Genomic DNA, 23,914 nt, shown 5'->3' on the forward strand with positions numbered 1-23,914 from the left:
AGGTACATTACCTTGGGAAAGGTTTTACATCCTGAGGAATGATCTAGGACTCACAGTGGATGAAAAGTATTTTTTGAAAGTGGAAAGTAACTTTATAGTCATTTTACCTGTCACTACGTCAAAGACATGGCTTTCAAATACAGTCGGGTTACTGTCTCTGTAGTTTTACACAAGCACAGCGGTTTTGACAAACTGTCAGGAATTACCAGTTAAATGATTTAATTGGGAATAGGTTTGGTATCTTCCTTAATGGAAAAAAATGGTGGTTAAAACCCCAAAGGCTAGAAGATGTTTCCATTTTTTTCCATCTGAATGCAAAAACAACCAACTTTTTGTAGACAAAGGGCAAGTTGAGATCAAATTATATGAGCAGCTCAATGTGAATGAGTGGTCAGCGTCATTCACTCATTGCAAGCAATTTGCATTGACTTTAAACACCAGCTCTGTAGTTAAGTCTTCACTTTGCACACTCTCCCAGCAAGATAAAGTTGAAGTGAGTGGAATTTCAGAGCCAATTGGAAATGAACAACAGCCAACTGTTGGTGGACTCTCTCTCTTCTCTGGCTGTGAATTGTAGTTCTTGACAAAGTTCTGTCAGATCTGAATTTGGTAAAGATTATCAAATCTGTCTCTGGAAATTTGACAAAGGAGAAAGGTCATTTCATGTCATTCATTAACTCTGAAGAATCTCCCAAGGCTCAGCAGGTCACAACTGAGCATTCTCGGAAAATAAACTCCTTAATGGCTTGGATTAAATAATGTCAATTGGTCTGAAAGGACAGAGGAACAATAACCAAATTGCTTTATGGAAATGGTGTCACTTCCATTATCAGCAGTGGGGGGAGATGTTCTGCACGTGTTATATATAACTAATCCTTAATCCGGTTTATAAAGAAAATGGTTATGATTCTGCTTAAAATAGTGCCCACAGGAAACCTTTCCCTACTATGTACATCAGCTGTTTATTTAATACTGCGCATGTGACAAGACACCATGAGGCACTCCAGCAGCTGTAGTGTTTTTTCTCCCAATTTCCTCTTTGTTACAGATCCCATTTAATGCTATAAATCCCACAATCCCCCACACCCACAACTAAATTCCATCACAAGTAGTATAATGGGCAAATTGGTTTTTTTTAGATAAAAAAGGGCATGATTTTGTGTAATTGTACAAAAAAGCAACCAGTGTATTGTTGGTTAAAACGCACAGCTGGCATTCATTTCAAAATTCAAAATGTCCTGGCCAATATTTATCCCTCAATCAACATCATTAAAAAGAAACAGATTATCTGATAATTATCACTCTGTCGTTTGTGGGAGCTTGCTGTGCGCAAATTGGCTGCCGCGTTTCCTACATTACAACAGTGACCGCACTTCAATTGGCTGTAAAGCACAGTGGGACGTCCTGAGATCGTGAAAGGCGCTATAGAAATGCAAGTCTTTTCTTTCCTGAATTCCAATTTTCCAAAGATTTTTGGAAATGGAAATAGTGTCAAATGATTGGAGGGTAGCAACTGCTACACCCCTGTTGAAGAAATGTTTTCATACACGGTGACAGGAAAGGGTTAACAACCCCTCGGACATTGTGAATTTGAAACGGAAAGACAGCAATGTGCAGAAATCGCTGGACAAACACAAAACAGGAAGAGTCCAAAAACAAGTGATCAGAATGAAATGAGTAAACTTAAAGCAAGCCTTAGAAATCGTTGGGAAAAATAACTACTGTCTGGGCAAGATAGTGTGAGACGGTTGAGAGTTGTACCTGGTTTTAAAACAATCTCGGGAAGTTTAGAGACGCACGAACGAACAGGTAACATCATTGATGCCTAGCAACAGTGGGTGAGTGGCCAAAATGGGACTTCCATTAACTTTCACTCATGCCCCAACGAGCAAGAAACATATAAAAATGGGACATGGTGGCAGGTCCGGCACTGCAGTCGACAGAGCCTAATGAAGCTCCATCGAGAGGAACCAGAAGAAGAACCTCAAGCACCACGAGAACTGATCACTCTACTGCCTTGATGCTGCACTCCTTGGTTTAAGGTCTTATGTATTACTTGATACTTATGTGAACTGTTAAATCGTTAAACAAAACTTTTGATTAACTAAAGAACAGAGTCGTGTGACTTTCTTTGACAGCCTGTTGTCCAGGTTCACCAACCACTGGAACATCTGTATCCCTACAATGGTTATTAGAACAGGGAATGCTTTCCCACAAGTGGCTATCGAGGCAGAGACCATGCATCACTTAAAGGAGACTTGGATAAGCACCTAAAAAGGAAGAATACAAAAGGAATAAGGAGAAAAGGAAAGAAAATGAGATTAGAGCAGATAGCTCCATTTGAAGAACCAACGATTCTGACAAACGGTCATCGACCTGAAACATTAACTCAGTTTCTCTCCACAGATACTGCCTGACCGGCTGAGTATTTCCAGCATTTTCTGTTTTTATTTTACAACGATTCTTACTGTTGTTTTGGAGACTGGATTCTGCAATTCTGTCCATTTTTGCACGAGAAACAAAAACCAGGGATCTTGCTGATAACGTGGATTGGCAAAGACAATGATTTAAAGTAAATCCTCAACCAAATGGCATTTTTTTAAAAATTCAGACAGTTAATGGATCCTTATTAAAACACACAACTGAAAATGTATATTCAGTATTTATAATTTTCGTACATTAGAATTTGAAAAGTCTGCCAAGAGCAGATAGGTTAGGGCTTTACTTTAAAACAAAATCCATACCTGTACCCATGCTCTCACCTCTATCCCCTTTGACTGCTTGTTCACCTCTTTCTCCTGGTTCTTTGTTTTGGCTTCGCTTCATCCGATGAACCACCTCCGCTTGATCTCCATGGGAAAGTGTTTGATCGTCTGTGGTGAAGTAATTTAACACATGCATCTGGGGAAACAAAAATGAGAGCGATGTAATTAGTGCAATGTTGAAAACCTGGCTTTGCAGATTCTCCACAAAACACAATAGTGTGATTGTGCCTTTCCACCACTACCTTGGCAGCTATCGCTGACCCCTTATGCTTGCAACTTGATTTCATCTTGATCCCCAGCTGCCAAAACTGACCAACACTGGATGACCAGTGCTGGCAACTATGAGTCCCAGCAGATATTACTGTGCTGCAACCTGCAACGCTCCTATTCCTAAGCCCCTCTCACCTGTCTCAAAGGACATCTTCACCTTCTCAATCCTACAAGAGAGTCCACTCTCCTCCAACCTGCGAGTCCCCCACTCCTAGTTAAATGTTGGCGTTCAGAGTGATTTAGGTGTCCTCGTACAAGAAACACAGAGAGTTAGCATGCAGGTACAGTAAGCAATTAGGAAGGCAAATGGCATGTTGGCCTTTATTTAAAGGGGGTTGGAGTATAAGAGTAAGGAAGTCTTGCTACAATTGTTCAGGGCTTTGGTGAGACCACACCTGGAGTACTGTGCACAGTTTAGGTCTCCTTATCGGAGGAAGGATATACTTACCTTAGAAGGTTCACTACATTGATTCCTGGGATGAGAGGGATTCCTGGGATGAGAGGGTTGTCCTATGAGGAGAGATTGAGCCTTTACTCTCTGGAATTTAGAAAAATGAGAGGTGATCTCATTGAAACATGTAAGATTCTGAGGGGGATTGACAGGGTAGATGCTGAGAGGTTGTTTCCCCTGGCTGGAGAGTCTAGAACTAGGAGGCATAGTCTCAGGATAAGGGGGCAGCCATTTAAGACTGAGATGAGGAGGATTTCTTCACTCAGAGGGTTGTGAATCTTTGGAATTCTCTACCCCAAAGGACTGTGGATGCTGAATCGTTGAGTATATTCAAGGCTGAGATAGATAGATTTTTGGACTCATGGGAATCAAGAGTTCGGGTGATGAATGGCAAAGCAGGCTCGAGGGGCCTTACGGCCTACTCCTGCTCCTAATTCTTATGTTCCTAGACCCCTCTCACCTGTCACAAAGGATATCCTCACTTGCCCAATCCTCAGAGACCCAGCTCCTTTCTTCCTTCACTCTGTTTTTTGTCCCTAGCTGCACAGGCTCTCAATTTCCACTCAATCCTTACACAGCCCCTGCAAACTCAAGGCCACAACCCGTGGAATCTGACCTCCCAGGCCTCAACTTGATCCTCGCTAATTAAATCTAGTTCTGTTTTTCTCGATCTTGGATGCCTGACTTCCAATCTGATCCCAGTTCATGTGTTTACCTTCCAATCTTGCCCCACTCTGATAACATTTTGCTGGACCTTGAACTCCAGGCCAACCTTGGACTATGACCTCTCAGCTGTCTGCAGCCACACTCATGGCTCTCTGCTTTGACTACTGCATCCTTTTGCATCTGGACATATCATCAATGCTACTGTTGTAAAACCACTGCTGTTCTTGTTCCACTTGTGGCTACCATTCAGGCCCTACCCTCTTCCCTGCCCAGCTGCGCTCCCCTCACACCTCACACCCACTCCTTGCCTTACCCACTCCTATATTCTGACTTTTTCTGACAAACTATTCCATGCCCACCACATTCCCTGGTCACAACTCTCCCATTAAATCCTTTCTCTCTGCTTTAAGGCATTTTTTTTGGTTAAAGGCACTATATAATTGCAAGATGTTGTTCCAGGAAGTTTTCTCTCCCAAACAGGCCTATAGTTTCCCACGGCCTCAACCAGTGCATTCTTCACTATGTCCAGTGCAGCACTCCTCGCTGGGCCTACACCAGTAGTCACCCTCCATACTTTACACCTCATTCAGATGGTGTGAGCAGTGTCTTGACGCCCACAAATTCCCATTCTTCCATCATCCTCATCCTTGTCCAACTCCATTGACTCCCTGTGCCCCAGCAAATTGACCAAGTTCCTCCTGCTCTCTTTCAAACCCCTCATGACTTTGGTCCATGCTAGTCAGTGATCTTGCCCAGCTGCACTCCCCCGTATGCACCCTCCACTCTCCAGACACCAGCTTACTTGTTTCCTACTCCCTCTGTGCCAACAATGGCGGCTGTTCTCTCAGCCACTTTACAGCTGCCCGATGGAACGACATCCTAAATCCCATCAACTTGCTGCTGATTGTCCCACTTTCAATGGTCCCCAAAAAACCCTTCAGAGCCTTCAGCCACATCTGCCCAAACTACTGCTGTTGCCTTTTTCCCTAGTGCTCGAGGTCTACTTTTTTCCTTTGCCCTATAAAATGCTCTGGAAAGCAATCTTTACGTGAATATGCTATAGAAATACAAGTTCTTGTATTATAACAGTTATAATTGGTTAAGTCATATGCTAGCCAAGCGCAGTTAGAATGACCAGGAGATCCAGGAGCTAATAAGCCGCAAGCGCAAGACATTCCTGATCTGGAAACAGCAACACAACTCAAGAGCAAGAAAGCAGCTCTACAGACGCCTGAAGGCCGAGGTTCAACAAAAAACTCGCGACCTAAAGAACAGATGGTGGGTGGAGAAAGCGCAGGAGATCCAGCAGCTAGCCGACAACCACGACGTGCGTGGATTCTTTAGCGCAGCCAAGACCATCTATGGCCCAAGTACCCAAGGTCCTACCCCACTGCGGATCAAGAACGCAAAGGTACTCATCAAGGATAGAGAGGCAGTCAGTGCCCGTTGGAAGGAGCACTTTGAAGATCTTCTTAACCACGACTCTGTCTTCGACGCGAGTGTCCTCAACTCCATCCCACAGCATGCTACCCGCCACCAACTCAGCACAACCCCAGCCCAACATAAGGTTGAAAAGCCCATTTGACAACTGGAAGAACAACAAGGCCTCAAGAGCAGATGGAATCCCCGCCGAGGCACTAAAGCATGGTGAAGAAGCACTATTGGCGCGAATACATGAACTCATTTCTCTTATTTGGAAGGGGGAGAGCATGCCAGGGGATCTCAGAGACGCCGTAATCATGACCATCTTCAAGAAAGGTGATAAGTTCGATTGCAGTAATTACAGAGGAGTTTCCCTGCTGTCTGCCAAAGGGAAAGTCATTGCAAGAATCTTCCTCAATCGCCTTCTCCCAGTGGCTGAAGAGTTCCTCCCAGAGTTGCAATGCGGATTCTGCCCACTAAGTGGCACAATAGACATGATGGTCACCGCGTGCCAAATACAAGAGAAATGCAGGGAACAGCACCAACCGCTGTAGATGGCCTTCTTTGACCTCACAAAGGCCTTCGACACTGTCAACCGTGAGAGATTATGGCGTGTCCTCCTCAAATTTGGCTGCCCTCACCAAGTTTGTCACCATCCTCCGCCTGCTTCATGACGACACGCAAGCCGTGATCCCAACTACCTATGAAATAACACTGGATGGCCAGCTGATTGCGCCGTCCAAGGGGTATAAATACTCGGGCGTTGGTCCCAGCTTTCCAGGGACATTTTGTAAAGACAAGGAGCTAGTGGATACAACTAGACTTCCATGTTCTGAAATAAGTTGATTAAAGCCTTGCTTTATGCCCAAACCAAGTGTGTAGTGAGTTTTATTACGTCATACACCACAGACCCAATTCACGTACGGACTGCGGTCAAGCAAGGCTGTGTCATCGCACCAACGCTCTTCTTGATCTTCCTGGCTGCAATGCTCCATCTCACCTCCAGTAAGCTCCCCGCTGGAGTGCAGCTAATCTACAGAACAAACGGGAAACTGTTCAACCTCCGCCACCTCCAGTCCAGATCCAAGGTCGTCCCATCCTCTGTCGTCGAATTACAGTATGCAGACGATGCTTGTGTCTGCGCTCACTCAGAGGTCGAACTCCAAACCATCGTCAACACCTTCACCGAAGCGTACGAGAGCATGGGCCTTACAATAAACATCCGTAAGACAAAAGTCCTCCACCAACCTGCCCCCGCCACACAGTGCTGCTCCCCGATTATCAAATTCCACGAAGAGGCCTTGGACAACGTGGACCACTTTCCATACCTCGGGAGCCTACTGTCAACAAGGGCAGATGTCGATGACGAAGTCCAACACCGCCTTCCGTGTGCCAGTGCAGCCTTCAGTCGCCTGAGGAAGAGAGTGTTTGAAGACCAGGACCTCAAACCCGGCACCAAGCTCATGGTCTACAGAGTAATACTGATTCCTGCCCTCCTTTATGCTTCAGAGACATGGATCATGTACAGCAGGCACCTCAAAGCACTGGAGAGGTAGCACCAATGCTGCCTCCGCAAGATCCTGCAAATCCATTGGCAGGATAGGCGCACCAACGTCAGTGTGTTCTCGCTCAGGCCAACATCCCCAGCATCGAAGCTTTGACCACGCTTGATCAGCTCCAATGGACAGGCCACATCATCCGCATGCCCGATACGAGACTCCCAAAACAAGCACGCTACTTGGAGCTCCGACACGGCAAGAGAGCCCCAGGTGGGCAGAGGAAATGCTTCAAGGACACCCTCAAAGCCTCCTTGAAAACGTGCAACAGCCCCACCAACACCTGGGAATCCCTGGCCCAAGACTGCACAAAGTGGAGGAGAAGCATCCGGGAAGGCGCCGAATACCTCGAGTCTCTTCGCCGGGAGCAAGCGGAAGCCAAGCGCAAGCAGCGGAAGGAGCGCATGTCAATCCAAGCACCCCACCCACTCGCCCCTTCAACCACCGTCTGCCCCACCTGTGACAGAGACTGTAGGTCCCGCACTGGACTCATCAGTCACCGGAGAACTCATTTTCAGTGTGGAAGCAAGTCATCCTCGGTTCTGAGGGACTGCCCAAGAAAAAGTCAACAATAGAAGCACTAAAAGGAGACCTCTACTTGGAGAATCATACTGGGCTGTGATGGGAGTCCATAATCTAATAGTCTTATGGCACTCAACTTCTGGAGTCAGATATGAAGAATGACCATACTGGAGAATGAATCACACTCCTGCACTTTTTCCAAGTCCTTTCAGTGGCCACGTTACTTCCTCTTGCCTCTTTGCCAACACCCCCATCCCTTACCTCCCCCCATATACCACTATAAATGAAACTTGCAACATAACTAACTAAAAAATTAATCACTTCTAGAGGCAAATCACAAATCCTACCCATCCCACGCCCCAATGCCTAAAAGAATGTTTGCTCTCAAAAACTTGAAACTTGCCTTCTCTTCCCACAGCTTCCATTAATCTTGTCGCCCTTTAGAGTCATAGGCCTAGAAATTCGGTGGTGCCTCATTTGGGGTGCCAGTCTCGCCAGGGCGCCGGAAGTACCGCCCCGGAAGGAGTCGCGAGCGCCCGTCGGAAATTCAGTTTGAGCACCCCAAACAGAAGGGCGGCGCTACTCGAGGCACCCCGCATCTGTCTTGGGGCGCTGCAACTGAAAATTGCAGCGCAATGTGCCGCAGCGCCACACGCGGTACTGCAGGCCTTCCTCCCCTTCTTAAAGGGGAGGGGCCTGCTGCAGCGCGATCTGAGATCGCGAGTGTCGGCAAAAGAGCCCGGCACCGAGGAGAAGTGCCGGGCTCTTGGGAGACAGCCGTCACAACGCGGGGGGGGGGGGGGGGGGCGGCTCAGGAGGCCGAGGACGGCTGCGCGAAGAGGTGCTGGCAGGCAGCCAGCAAAAAAAATGGCCGCCCCGCACCTCCACCGCCGCAGGTAGGCCCCCCTGAACCGGTCGCAAATTGTGACCAGCGTTACAGCGGGGGGCGCTACCAAATTTCACGATTGGGGTGGTAGCGGGGCGCTGCGCACACCGATGACGTCATCGGTAACGGCACAGCGCTACCAGCTAACGCCGCCATTAGCGCCCCGCTAAATTTCGCGGGATTGTGGCCAGTGGCGCTAAACCCACTAAGTGCCCTCTTTGGGCGCTAACTGGTGGCGCAGCCCACCGAATTTCTAGGCCATAGAGTCATAACAGCACAGGTGCCCATTCGGCCCATCAAGTCCATGCCGGCTCTCTGTAGAGCAATCCAGTCAGTCCCATTCCCCCACTCTATCCCCATAGCCCTGCAAGTTTATTTCCCTCAAGTGCCTATCCAGTCTCCCCTTGAAAATATTGAGTGTCTCCGCTTCCACCACTTCAGTCAGCAGCGAGTTTCAGGTCCTCACCACGCGCTGCTTAAAAAAGTTTTTCCTCACATCCCCCCTGTATCTCTTGCCCAAAACCTTAAATCTGTGTCCCCTAGTCCTTGTACCATCAACTAGTGGGAACAGCCTTTCCCCGTCTAGCCTATCCACACCCGTCTTAATCTTGTACACCTCTATCAAATCACCCCTCAACCTCCTTTGCTCTAATGAAAACAAATCCAGCTTCTCCAACCTGTCCTTGTAGCTAAGATCCCCCATCCCCAGAACCATTCTGGTAAATCTCCTCTGCACCCTCTCGAGGGCCTTCACATCCTTCCTAAAGTGTGGTGACCAGAACTGGATGCAATACTCCAGTTATGGCCTAACCAGCACTTTATAAAGGTTCAACATAACTTCTCTACTTTTGTACTCAATACCTCTAATTATGAAGCCCAAGATCCCATATGCTTTGTTAACCACTCTCTCAATATGTCCTGCTACCTTCAGGGACCTATGCACATTAACTCCCAGGTCCCTCTGTCCCTGCACACTCTTTAAAACTGTGCTATTAAGTGTATATTGCCTCTCCCTGTTCCTTCTGCCAAAATACATCACCTCACACTTCTCTGTATTAAATTCCATCTGCCACTTGTCTGCCCATTCTGCTAGCCTTTCTATGTCCTGTTGCAGTTGATTGGTATCATCATCACTGTTTGCCACACCCGCAAGTTTGGTGTTATCGGCAAATTTAGAAATTCTAGTCTGTATTCCAATATCCAGGTCATTTATATATATCAAAAAAAGCTGTGGCCCCAGCACTGACCATTGGAGAACACCACTGTCTACCATCCTCCAGTCTGAAAAGCAGCCATTTACCACAACTCGCTGTTTTCTGTCCTTAAGCCAATTCCTTATCCAAGCTGCCACTGACCCACCTATTCCATGAGCCTCAATTTTGTTAACCAGCCTTCTATGTGGTACTTTGTCAAACGCCTTCCGAAAATCCATGTAGACAACATCCATTGCATTCCCTTCATCAGTCATCCCCGTTACTTCATCAAAAAATTCAATTAGATTAGTCAAACACGATCTGCCTTTTACAAATCCGTGTTGGCTCTCCTTAATTAGCTTAAACCTCTCCAAGTGCCCATTAATTTTTCCCTGGATTATTGTTTCTAAAACTTTACCCACCGCTGATGTTTGTTCCGAATATTTTCCCGCCCTTCCTATACACAAACTGCTCTACCCTGAGCATGCACAATTTACTAACTATCTGTGTTCTGTCCCATTCTGAATCAGATTCCATAGCTCAGGATCTCTCAAGTGGACACCACTTGGCAGATCAGATCTTGAACCCTACCGATTCATCTTCGGCTACAAAGTAACCAGCAGGCCACCAGCCGCTCCATCACATTTTTCAGAACTGCTATCCCTTCAGCAGCCTGGCAAATTTTAACGAGATTTTCTTAGCCGCACACTTTACAGGGTTTGTCAACAATCTCAGGCAACACACCAAAACCTGAGTATTTCCATTCTCTGCCGAACTGTTCATAGGAGGTACATATTCATAGAGTCATAGAGTTTTACAGCACAGAAAGAGGCCCTTCGGCCCATCGTGTCTGCGCCGCCCATCCATCCCTGTCCAGTCTAATCCCATTTTCCAGCATTTGGTCCATAGCCTTGTATGCATTGGCATTCCAAGTGCTCATCCAAATGCTTCTTGAATGTTGTGAGGGTTCCTGCCTCTACCACCCTTTTGGGCATTGAGTTCCACATTCCAACCACCCTCTGGGTGAAAAAGTTCCTCCTCAAATCCCCTCTAAATCTCCTGCCCCTTACCCTGAATCTATGCCCCCTTGTTATTGACCCCCCTACTAAGGGGAAAAGTTCCTCTTTGTCTACCCTATCTATGCCCCTCATCATTTTGTATACCTCAATCAGGTCCCCCCTCAGCCTTCTTTGCTCCAAGGAAAACAACCCCAGCCTGTTTAGTCTTTCTTCATAGCTGAGGCGCTCCATCCCAGGTAACATCCTGGTGAATCTTCTCTGCACCCTCTCCAAAGCAATCACATCCTTCCTATAGTGAGGCGACCAGAACTGCACACAGTACTCCAGCTGTGGCCTCACCAGCGTTTTGTACAGCTCCATCATAACCTCCCTGCTCTTATATTCTATGCCTCGGCTAATGAAGGCAAGTATCCCATATGCCTTTTTAACCACCTTATCTACCTGTTCCGCTGCCTTCAGGGATCTATGTACATGTACACCAAGGTCCCTCTGACCCTCTGTACTTCCTAGGGTCCTACCACTCATTGTGTATTCCCTTGCCTTATTTGTCCGTCCAAAATGCATCACCTCGCACTTTTCAGGGTTAAATTCCATTTGCCACTTTTCCGCCCATCTGACCAACCCGTTTATATCGTCCTGTAGCCTGAGGCTTTCCTCCTCGCAATTGACCACCCCACCAATTTTCGTGTCATCTGCGAACTTGCTGATCATACCTTTTACATTCTCATCCAAATCATTTATGTAGATCACAAACAACAAGGGACCCAGCACCGATCCCTGAGGTACCCCACTGGACACAGGCTTCCAGTCACAAAAGCAACCTTCGACCATCACCCTCTGCCTCCTGCCACTCAGCTGGGGAATCACAGACAGAACAAAAGAGTAAGCTAATATTTTTCCTATTTTATATTTGAAAACCTTGCTCTCAATACCCCAGTTCCACAAAACCTTTAAATGTCCATATCCTGCCACTGATGCCAATTATAACGTCCCAAACACCACTTCAGTTGAAAACTGTTAATTCAGCACAGATTGCAGAATAAACCAGAGCGCTCTGGGTCTGTTTAACACAGCCACTCTCTGCTACAAACATTTGAGCCAACAGGCTATTGCTCGATCAGCAGCCCTCTCCAGACAGGCTGGACTGTCAAATCAATGGTCACAAAATGGATTTCAAGGCAGCCCTGTTTCAAATGTTTCATTCCCAATGTACTATGCCATTCTGTTGTCATCATACATAGCCATCTCGGAAGACAACATGCCCCATCTGTAAACTATGGGGTAAACAGTGGCACTAACTCAATTGTGTACCTTGATTCTGTAAGATTAGTTTAATGCTCTCTACACTTGCGGGCTTCAAAAAAGGGAAAAACGCAAAGGCAAAGGGCTGGACTTTATCAATGGAGGCGTGTAGGAGGCGGGACTCCCACTTTTGGGGTTGTAGTCCCGCCTCCATCGAGTTGTGGCCAACCCACTCGATTTTCCCTTGATTGACCTTGTTGAGCCCGCCCAGCGGGTTCAGTAGGCCAATTAAGGGCCACCCAGCAACTGGTGACATCACAGATTGTCATTTCATCTGTCAAAAGCTTTTGAAGCTGTCAAACACTGACAATCTGAACTCCAAGTTAATTCCTTCCTCTCAGGCTGATTTAGAGATCTCTCCAGAACAGAAAGCAAAGGCTACAACTTTTGACAGCTCGCAGCCATTCTGCTTTCTGTGCCGGTGAGATGAGGGACTCCCGAGACCTGAAGGAAGGAAGCCTGCATTAGTAAGTAAAGGTAAGTAAAACTTATTTAAACACTTTACACACACCAAACATACTTACCTCTGCACTCATGCACCCATCACTCACCTGAACACCGGACATCTCGAACCCTCCAAGCCCTTCAGCCCGACGTTCCGCCTCGTTAACTTGGCGTGGTTTGGAGCCGTCGGGCAGCCCACACTTCAGCGATAAAAATAGGGATTAGGCTAAAAACTGCCTGTTAACTACCTGTTAACAGGCAGTTAATTGGCACTAATCCCCTTCCCGCCTCGGGGAGGCAGCTCCCAGCACAGGTCGGGTATCCGCCTCCTGGGAAATGGGCATGGAGGCGGGTTGGGTTTGTGCCCCCCGGTTTCGCGATTTTAACACCCCACGTGCCTCCATTCTCGCCTCCACGGCCCTGGGAAATTCTAGCCCAAAATATTCAAACCGTACAGGAGCAGGTTGCAGAAACAGAACTGAAACATCGAAAACCATTGCTTTGCTCTCATGTTGTCGTTTGTTGCATTTGTGTGAAGTTTAAAAAGTAGAATGTGTTCAGCATGTTATGGTTTATTTCAAAATTACCACAAACTAAAGTGACATTTACAAGTTAAAGCATTTGCACAGCAAGAAAAAAAAATCTGCTTTAGATCAACCTTAGACCAGTGAGATTAGAGAACAAAAATCCGACCAAGTAGCAACAGAAAATGCATGAAATGCTCAGAAAACTCAGGCGACTTTTGTGGAGAGAGAAACAGAGTTAACAGGGTGAATTTTAACCCCCAGAAACAGGTGGGTTGGGGTCAGATGAGATGTAAATGTTTTTAAATATCAAACCTGACCCCAACCTGCCCACTTCCCGGTTTAATGGAGGCAGGCAGCCAACCTGCTCCCAGGAGCTGAGTTGGCCATTTAAATATTGAGGCTGGGAGCCTCACATTTAACTACCCTTACAGGTTTAACCCTGGCCAACCAGGTTTCACAGGCCTCGGGAAACCCGGCAGCTCAAGGGAGGCGAGGGCAGCTTCGGGAAAAGCTAAGTGCCCTTACCTGTGGCCTGCTCCAGAGAGCTCCCTGCCCAACTGGGAGCCAAGCAGGTGAATTAGGCCAACTTCCGGGCGGATCCTGGACTTCCGGGTTTCCCGATCGAAACTCCGTCCGCCCGCTCGGAAAACCCGCTCTGGTCAATCTCAGGGCCACTGTTTCAGGTCAATAACCTTTCATCAGAACTGGTTCCTGATGACAGTCCTAATGAAAGGTCATCGGCTCGCACTGTTAACTCTGTTTCGCTCACTACAGACACTGCCCGAACTGCTTAACCTTGACCAGCATTTTCTGGTTTTATTTCAGATTTCCAGCATCCATTCTATTTTGCTTTGGTCCCTGCAAGTAGCAATTTTTTCAAGCAAACGTCCAACAAAAGCTGTTGATACTGTCTCAATGAACTGCCATCAAGGAGAGACACAGATAAGAGGCAGCGATTATCAAATATGTCATGGAACATAAGAACATAAGAAATAGGAGCAGGAGTAGGCCAATCGGCCCCTCGAGCCTGCTCTGCCATTCAATAAGATCATGGCTGATCTGATCCTAACCGCCAATCCACTATGACAGGACTATCTCCTGAATCTAACAGAATTAGACACACGAAACAGGAGCAGGATCAGGCTACACGGCCCCTGGGCCCGCTCCGCTACCCACAGGGCCATGACCGATCCGAACCTAGACTCATGTCCAAATTCCTGCCCGCTCCCCGTAACCCTTAATTCCCTTTTCTTCTAGGAAACTGTCTATTTCTGTTTAAAATTTATGTAATGATGTAGCTTCGACAGCTTTTTGGGGCAGCATATTCCATGGACCTACCACCCTCTGAGTGAAGTAGTTGCTCCTCATCTCAGTTTTGAAAGAGCAGCCCCTTATTCTAAGACTATGCCCCCTAGTTCTAGTTTCACCCATCATCGGGAACATCCTCCCCGCATCCACCCGATCCAACCCCTTCGCAATCTTATATGTTTCAATGTGATGCTTTTGGGCTGCAAGAACCAAGGATCTGTCAAGTGTGGGAATAAGGGATGAATAGAAAATCTGGAGTCAGGTCGGATTATCTTTGGCGATGGGGTTTAGGGAGTAATTTTGTTAACTTTCCCTCAGGAAATTAAATAATTGAGGTAGAATCTATCAGAGTATAAGATTATACATGGGTTCGCTTGATGGATTTAGTGACTTTCTCATGTTTTTTTTCCCTCGTGCCAGTTGCATAAGACTTGAATGCTATAATTGCCAGGATTAGTTTTCTCTAACAAAATTTTTTAATGCAATGTATTAAATTTACCACGCAATTTTCCAATTATGTTTTTCATCCTCTCGGAGAATTAATTCCTGTTTTCTGTCCTGTTTTTCATACCAGCTGAAGCCAAGATAATGGGAAGGAGTAAGGGCTGTAATTTGTAGACATCCCTTGCTTAAGCAAATACCAGCCCCAATATTTACGAGGTGGTGGGGCTCGAGCAGTTGGGGGAGGGGAGGGGAGAAACCCAGAGGTTCTGCTGAATTTAACGGCAGCACCGCATTATCATTTTTTTTTCCTTATACAGTCCGTTTTCCGCCCGGCAACTGGCCAGATTGACAGGAAAGCCAGCGGTAGAAGACGGCAACCTGAGAAGGATCAGTGGTTGGCTGGGGAAGGTGGACCAGCAATTGGGAGGGGGGAATCACAGGGGTGGGGGGCAGGGGAAAGAGAAAAAAGATCGGACTTGCAAATCGGGGGGGGGGGGGGGGTTCTGGGGGAGATTGTGGGTTTGGAGGGGAGTAGGGGGGTCAGCCGATCACGGTTGAAGTTATGCTTGAGGGGCCAGGGAAGCGTGGGGGGGGGGGGTAAAGCACTCCATCTCCTCCTGGCTCACAAGCAGTGCTGTAAAAAGCACTTGCATGCTGGACCCGGCTGCTTCCACCTCCCAATAGCTGCTGGGAAACCCATGCTTGGGCGGGGGGGGGAACGTTACTTTCAAATTGCTGCCAAAATATCAGGCAAGGATCCACATTTAAATATTATGATTATGGACCTGCCTCTTCTGAGCGGGTTATTCGGACGTCCCGATATCTGATGCGGTTAAAACAGAAACGTCCACGGCAGGTTGGGGTGGGTTTTAGCAAATTTGACGATTTAAACCCCCCCCCCCCCCCCCCCGCCAACCGACCCTCTCCCACCCGTGGTGTCGGGGTTAAAATTCCCTCCATTGTGTTTTGTAATGATTAGCGGGAAAGGAAAGAAAGACTTGCATTTATATAGCACCTTTCACGTCCACCGGACGTCCCAAAGCGCTTTACAGCCAGTGAAGTACTTTTTTGAAGTGTAGTCACTGTTGTAATGTAGGAAACGCAGCAGCCAATTTGCGCACAGCAAGCTCCCACAAACAGCAATGTGACAATGACCAGATAATCTGTTTTTTTTTAAAGAGAGATTTTGATTGAGGGCTAAATATTGGCCAGGACACCGGGGAGAACTCCCCTGCTCTTCTTTGAAATAGTGCCATGGGATCTTTTACATCCAGCTGAGAGAGCAGACGGGGTCTCGGTTTAACGCCTCATCCGAAAGGAAAGCACAATCCCACAAGAAAATCTACAAGTGACCTCCACCCAAAAGGATGGCACCACCAAGAATGGATCATAATGGGAGGTCTGTCCAAACTGAAGTAGCAGGTAATTGCAGATCAGAATTGTCAAATATCGGTAAACGTTTCAATCATTTAGAGACATTCCTTTAGCAATCAGTAGCTGACATTGTATCAATTAGGTAATTGGTTAGTTTCAGACTGCACAAGCTTGGAGTCCACCACATGGAGTTTGTAAAACAGCAGGAGCTGCTGAATGTGGTTTAAAACTTAATAAACTAATTGTGGTTAATTTCTTGTTCAAGTTTGGAGTTTATTGAACTCTGAATCTAATTTGCAGAAAGTCCATTTTTAAACAGCTCTCGTGTGACAGAAAATGTACGAGTTCTGATAGCCGAGATTATTTTTCAATAACTAAAGAGGGAGGACCACACTGGTTGGGGAAAAGTCAAGTGGAGTTATAAGTCAATAAAAAGTTTTTTTTTAAACTTCTGGGATATATATCACAGCAACAACACTCCGTGTCAGGGTGGTATAATACAAGCTCAATGCACACTGCAAAGTTATTAATCTAAGGCATGATGCTGTGCGATAGGGAAATTAAATCAGATGGGTTGTTTCCATCAGCCTGCTGCATACCTTTAAATGGTTAAATGCATCTCTGATCTACTGGAAAGCTGTCCTGCTCCCTAGGACACAAGGGGTGCCCAGCATGGGAAAGGATCAACAAGGGCATAAAACATGAGCGAATAAAGGTATCCTCTCATTAAAACATTTTTGATTGGCCTGAAATTGAGAAATGTTGTACTGATTAGAACTTTTGAGAGAGCATCTGATCTCTCGGTGTTACAGAAAGAATTGTAATATTTGTCCAAGAATTGTAATATTTGTCAAATTCAAAGATGAGCAAACAAAATCTCAGCTGGTCACATAAGTAGACACAGACTTGGGTATACGGGCACAATATCAAAATTTGAAGATGATACAAAAATAGTGAGTGTGGCGAACTGTGACCACAAGAGGAAATCGACAGGTTAGTAGATTGGGGAGATGAAGTTTAATGAGGAGAAATGTGCGGTGATACATTTTTGGAGGAAGAATAAGGAGAGGACATGAACACTAAATGGGAAAATTTTGAAGAGTAGAGGAGCAGAAAGACTTAGCGAATCCAATATACAAATCTTTAAAGCAGGGCAATTTGAGAAAGCTTTATTTTTAAAAAATGGGTTCTTAGTGTACAGAACCAAAGAGATAATGCTAAAAATTCCTGGTTAGGCTAGCTAGAATAATGGGCCAGATCTTGGTGGAAAAATAACGGTGTGGTAACTATGCATGCCATTATTAATGTGCAAATCAGTCAGTAAGTTCAAAGGATCATGAGATACGCTGTGAGTTGCAAATCTCCAGAACTTTCTGGTCAATTTACACCACTTTGCGCAAATGGCATCTCATCCTTAACCTCCCCGTTATTTTAAAGAATTTGCTGGATTTGCACATTACCCATTAAACACGTCACAGAATGTTAGGGCTGGAACTTAACAGCGCAAGTACCTTTTTAACGCAATAATTGTTAATGCAATGCCAATCAACCCCTCTGACACAGAAACTGAACAATTTAAACTGTTCAATCTCATTACTGCAGGCAGTAAATTGTTGTTGCATATCTTAAAAATGTCAATTTTTTATGTTTTTCTTACTTTGTCTTGGTTTCTTTTTTTCCCCCCCTCACTCTTTTAATCCAATCTTTCTTTCCCTCTCTATTTCTCTTTTTTACCTGAAAGACTGCCTTATCCACATTAGCTGGGGCTGGATTCCTAACTACCCAGGTGAAATGGGTTCAAACACATTGCAACAACTAGTTACAAACACTGCATGAGTACAATCTACCTCATATTTTATTCTAAAAGGAAGAAATTTAGATAGCACCTTTCACGACCTCAGGACGTTCCAAAGCACTTTACAACCAATGAAGTACTTTCGAAGTATAGTCACTGTTGTAATGTAGAAAACACAGCAGCCATTTTTGTTGTGTATGTAACCGTTTACCTTTAAGGGAACTATAGAATGTGACCGTTCGCCTTTAAGAGCACTACTTTAGGGTGGCACTATTTATTGGCTCATGTATACTGTAATACCGATAGTGACCACACCAGTATATAAGGGTTGTGATACGTTAACTAGATCAGAAATCGCCCAGACCTCTGAATAGTAAAGACCTGTTTTGTTTGTACTTCTAAAGTCTCTGAAGTTATTTACTGCACAACCTACAGACTTTACAATTTTGCACACAGCCAGGTCCCACGAACAGCAATGAGTTACTGACCAGATAATCTGTTTTTAATGATGTTGGTTGAGGGACAAATATTGGCCAGGACACCAGGGAGAACTCCCCGTCTCTTCTGCGAAATAGTGCTGTGGGATCTTTTATGTCCACCTGAGAGGGCAGACTGGGCCTCAATTTAACCTCCCATCTGAAAGGCGGCACCTCTGACAGTGCAGCACTCCCTCAGCACCGCACTGGAAGGTCACTAGATTTTGTGCTCACGTCTCTGGAGTGGGACTTCAACCCACAACCTTCTGACTCAAGAGGCGAGAGTGCTACCCACCGAGCCACGGCTGACATGAATACAAAGTCAAAGGATTGACAATTCGAGGGGCTGAGATGAGATATGAAGTACAGCACTGAAGCTCGAGCAGTTTATTATGACCTCAACATATTTCTGCCTTAGAACACAGTCCAGAGTGTAAGATTCCTCATGGTGAAATTCACTCTCGACAACCGTACTGTTTTACAAATAGAGAATGGCCACAAGAGCAAGGTACTGGGGAGCAGCCAGCGCCTGCGGAACAGTCACCCCTCCGCCCTAAAGAGACAGCACATTTAATAATCATAACATTGCTTTCTGTCTCTACCTCCAGCACAGACTGATGGACTGAAGCATTCTTCTCTTGACTACCGCAAGGGCCCCCAAGTGAAAAAATTTGGAGAGTTTCAACCTTGTGGAGTGAGCCCATTAGGACAAAACTGCCCACTATGGCACAAATTGCCAGTACCTTAGCAATCTCTCTCAGGGAAGAATGGCTGCTGTAGGAAATGGGAATGTTATACCAGTGCAATAGGGGATGCTCTTCTGATATTGGGATTATGGTATATTATTGGGATATACAAAGGGAGATTTACTCCGTATCTAGTTTGTGCTGTGGCTAACCGGAGAGTGCTTGATGCCGACAGTGGGTATTAAATAACATGGGCAAAATTACATCCTTCATCTTGATAAGCCGAAAAATTCACTGTACCAAGATTTGCAATCAGAACATTGCAATATACCAACAGTTCTTACAACACTGGCTTATATCAACACATGCAAACCCACATCATTGGTTTTCAACTATTTGTGGTGCACCCAGTGAAAATAGTAACAGTATCCCAGAGATTTCCTGCCTGCAAATATTCATGTATTTAGACTCATGTCTAACCTTCAAAAGACATTGTCAGATGTCTAAATGAAGGCAGTACTATCACTTGTTTTTAATTATGCAGGAACAGAAACACACAAGTAAACAAATACAGGAAAATTACAGATGGACAGATATCTGATGACCTGAGCATCCCTGGGATCTCTTCACAAATCAATGTTCTATCAACCCAGTACTTCAGACTGTACTAACTTAGTATCTTAAAAAAGGGCTTGTAATGATATATTATATAGCACTAGAGAACAAAACTGATATTGTCTCCTCTAAGCATTCTGCCATATCAGATTGGTAAATGGTAAATGTTACCAGTAAACTTATTAAATTACTGACAACTGAAAGGTCACAAAGCTGTTGGGTTGGTGGGGGGGCGGGGGGGGGGAGAAGGAGGAGGAAGAGACAAGGAAAGATGTTCGCTGTAAAGATTTTGGATGAAAGTTCAAATGAATGTCCATGGAAAATATAAATGGTAGAAGAGGACAAGAAAATATTGTTTTGGAACCAGTGTCGTTTTTTGGGAAAATTCCTAAAATCTGGTTTTTAAAAAATAGGAAAAAATTCTGCATTAGCTATTAAGGGGTTCATTGAATTGTCATTCATATCGGAACTGGTCATGATTCTACGAGTACGCTGCTCTCTGTCTGATTTTGAACTTGGCTAAAAAGGTGGCAACCCAAGTTGGACCAACTAGTCTTGTTCTCCATTGCAGATATTTGCGTCATCAGAAACTCAACTTAGAGAAACACATCTGACTGCTGCTTGGGTCAGCAGCTAAGTGGCTTTCCACTGGTAACTTGAAAGCATAACCAAGCACAAAATGTGATCATGTTACTTATGCTAACTGGAATAGTTTCAAACACGAAGTTGATCCTTCAGGCTGATGTATCCCACATGTCAATCAAAAGATGCAGACTGTATGTTGGCTAAGCATGCCACACCTCGTGGCAGATCCTATTCATTCATGTAGCAGCATATTCCCAGTTGTCCTGGCTCAAAGTACTGGGTTAAATGAATTGTGCTCTAACATTGGCCAATTTTTAAAAAATTAATTGACGGGATGTGGGTGTCGCTGGCAAGGCCAGCATTTATTGCCCATCCCTAACTGCCCTCGAGAAGGTGGTGGTGAGCTGCCTTCTTGAACCGCTGCATTCAGTGTGGTGAAGGAACTCCCATAGTGCTGTTAGGGAGAGAGTTCCAGGATCTTGACCCAGCGACGATGAAGGAATGGCGACGATGAAGGAATGGCGATATATTTCCAATTCAGGATGGTGTGTGACTTGGAGGGGAACTTGGGAGGTGATGGTGTTTCCATGCGCCTGCTGCCCTTGTTGTTCTTAGGTAATCGAGGTCGCGGGTTTGGGAGGTGATGCCAAAGAAGCCTTGACGAGTTGCCGCAGTGAATCTTGTAGATGGTACACACTACATCCATGGTGCGCCGGTGGTGGAGGGAGTGAATGTTTAAGATGGTGGATGGAGTGCCAATCAAGCGGGCTGCTTTGCCCTGGATGATGTTGAGCTTCTTGAGTGTTGGAGCTGCACTCATCCAGGCAAGTGGAGAATATTCCATCACACTCCTCACTTGTGCCTTGGAAAGGCTATGGGGAGTCAGGAGGTAAGTCACTCGCTGCAGAATACCCAATTTCTGATGTGTTCTTATAGCCACAGTATTTATGTGCCTGGTCCAGTTTAAGTTTCTGGTCAATCGTGCCACCCAGGATGTTGATGGTGGGGGATTCGATGATGGTAATGCCATTGAATGTCAAGGAGAAGTGGTTAGATTCTCTCTTGTTGGAGATAGTCATTGCCTGGCACTTGTGTGGCGTGAATGTTACTTGCCACTTATCAGCCCAAGCCTGAATGTCATCCAGGTCTTGGTGCATGTGGGCACGGACTGCTTCATTATCGGAGGAGTTTCAAATGGAACTGAACACTGTGCAATCATCAGCAAACATCCCCACTTCTGACCTTATGATGGAGAAAAGGTCATTGAAGGTATTTAGGCCTAGGACACTGCCCTGAGGAACTCGTGCAGTGATGTCCTGGGGCTGAGATGATTAACCTCCAACAACCACAGCCATCTTCCTTTGTGCTAGGTATGACTCCAGCCAGTGGATAGATTTCCCCCAATTTCCATTGACTTCCATTTTACTAGGGCTCCTTGGTGTCACACTCAGTCAAATGCTGCCTTGATGTCAAAGGCAGTCAACTCTGACCTCATCTCTGGAATTCGGCTCGTTTGTCCATGTTTGGACCAAGGCTGTAATGAGATCTGGAGCAGAGTGGTCCAGGCAGAACCCAAACTGAGCAGGTTATTGGTGAGTAAGTGCCGCTTGATAGCACTGTTGGTGACCCCTTCCATCACTTTACTGGTAATTGAGGGTAGGCTGGTGGGGCCGTAATTGGCTGGATTGGATTTGTCCTGCTTTTTGTGGACAGGACATACCTGGGCAATTTTCCACACTGTCAGGTAGATGCCAGTGTAGTTGCACTGGAACAGCTTGGCAAGAGACGTGGCTAGTTCTGGAGCACAAGTCTTCAGCACTGCAGCCGGGATGTTGTCGGGGCCCATAGCCTTTGCTGTATCCAATGTGCTCAGCCGTTTCTTGATATGTGGAGTGAATTGAATTGGCTGAAGACTAGCTTCTGTGATGGTGGGGACCTCAGGAGGAGGCTGAGATAGATCATCCACTTGGCACTTCTGGTTGAAAATAGTTGCAAACGCTTCAGCCTGGTCTATAGCACTCACGTGCTCTGCTCTGCCATCATTTGGATGGGGATGTTCATGGAGCCTCCCCCTCCAATTGTCCAGCACCATTCACAACTGTATGTGGCAGGACTGCAGAACTTTGATCTGATCAGTTGGTTATGGGATCATTTAGCTTTGTCTATAGCATGCTGCTTCTGCTGTTCAGCATGCACGTAGTCCTGTGTTATAGCTTCATTTTTAGGTACGCCTGGTACTGATCCTGGCATGCGCTACTACACTCCTCATTGAACCAGGGTTTGTCCCCTGGCTTGATAGTAATGGTAGAGTGAGGGATATGTTGGGCCATGAGGTTACAGATTGTGGTGGAGTACAATTCTTTTGCTGCTGTTGATTGCCCAGAGCGCCTCATGGATGCCCAGTTTTGAGCTGCTAGATCGGTTCTGAATCCATCCTATTAGCATGGTGGTAGTGTCATACAACAAGATGGAAGTGTCCTCAGTGTGATAATGCGACTTCATCTCCACAAGGACTGTACAGTGGTCACCCCTATCAATACTATCAGGGACAGATGCATCTGCAACAGGTAGATTGGCCAGGGCGAGGTCAAGTAGGTTTTACCCTCGTGTTGGTCCTCTCACCACCTGTCGCAGGCCCAGTCTGTCAGCTAGGTCCGTCAGGCCAGCTTGGTGAGTGGTGATTCTACCAAGCCACTATTGTTGATGGGCACTGAAATTCCCCACCCAGAGTGCATTCTGTGCCCTTACTACCCTCAGTGGTTCTTCCAAGTGGTGTTCAACATGGAGGAGCACTGATTCATCAGCTGAGTGAGGATGGTAGGTGGTAATCAGCAGGAGGTTTCCTTGCCCATGTTTGACCTGATGTCATGGGACTTCATGGGGTCCAGAGTCAATGTTGAGGACTCCAAGGGGCACGCCCTACCGACTGTATACCACTGTCCTGCCACCTCTAGTGGGTCTGTCCTGCTAGTGGGACAGGACATATCCAGGGATGGTGAAGGAGGGGTCTGGGACATTGGCTGAAAGCTATGATCTGCAAGTATGACTGTGTCAGGCTGTTGCTTGAATAGTCTGTGGGACAGCTCTCTCAATTTTGGCACAATCTCCAGATGTTAGTGAGGAGGACTTTGCAAGGTTGACTGGGCTGGGTGTGCCTTAATTGTGTCTGAATCAGATGCCTAGATTGTTACCGGGTGGTATGTTCGGTTTTATTCTTATTACACTTCGTTATAGCAGTTTGGTACAACTGAATGGCTTGCTAGGCCATTTCAGAGAGCAGTCACATGTAGGCCAGACTGGCAGATTTCCTTCCCTAAAGGACATTAGTGAACCAGATAGGTTTTTACAACAATCCAGTAGTTACATTACAGTACTGATACTAGCTTTTTTATGTCATTTATTTAATTTACTGAATTTAATTTCCCCAGCTGCCATAGTGGGATTTGAACTCATGTCTCCGGATCATTAATCCAGGCCTCTGGATTACTAGTCCACTAACATAAGCACTATGCTATCATTTCCAGAAATGTGGAAATGTTTCAGCAGATGATGAGCCAAGCAGGAGTACTGGGGACGTCCATCTCCATATTTAGTCACCGTGTGAAAAC

At 46.0% G+C, this 23,914-nt stretch overlaps 1 protein-coding gene across 1 annotated transcript in view; it reads right to left on the reverse strand.

The window, feature by feature from the left end:
- Positions 1-23,914, reverse strand: part of eda (ectodysplasin A) — a 322,381-nt gene that overhangs the window by 137,995 nt on the left and 160,472 nt on the right. The window contains exon 2 of the mRNA XM_086000776.1: positions 2,790-2,901. Within this exon, the coding sequence (XP_085856902.1) occupies positions 2,790-2,901 (112 nt within the window). The remainder of the gene's footprint in view (positions 1-2,789; positions 2,902-23,914) is intronic.

Source organism: Somniosus microcephalus, chromosome 1 (genome assembly GCF_052327205.1).
Source record: "Somniosus microcephalus isolate GS21.2 chromosome 1, FLI_Smic_1.0, whole genome shotgun sequence".
In the NCBI taxonomy this organism is placed as follows: Eukaryota; Metazoa; Chordata; class Chondrichthyes; order Squaliformes; family Somniosidae; genus Somniosus; species Somniosus microcephalus.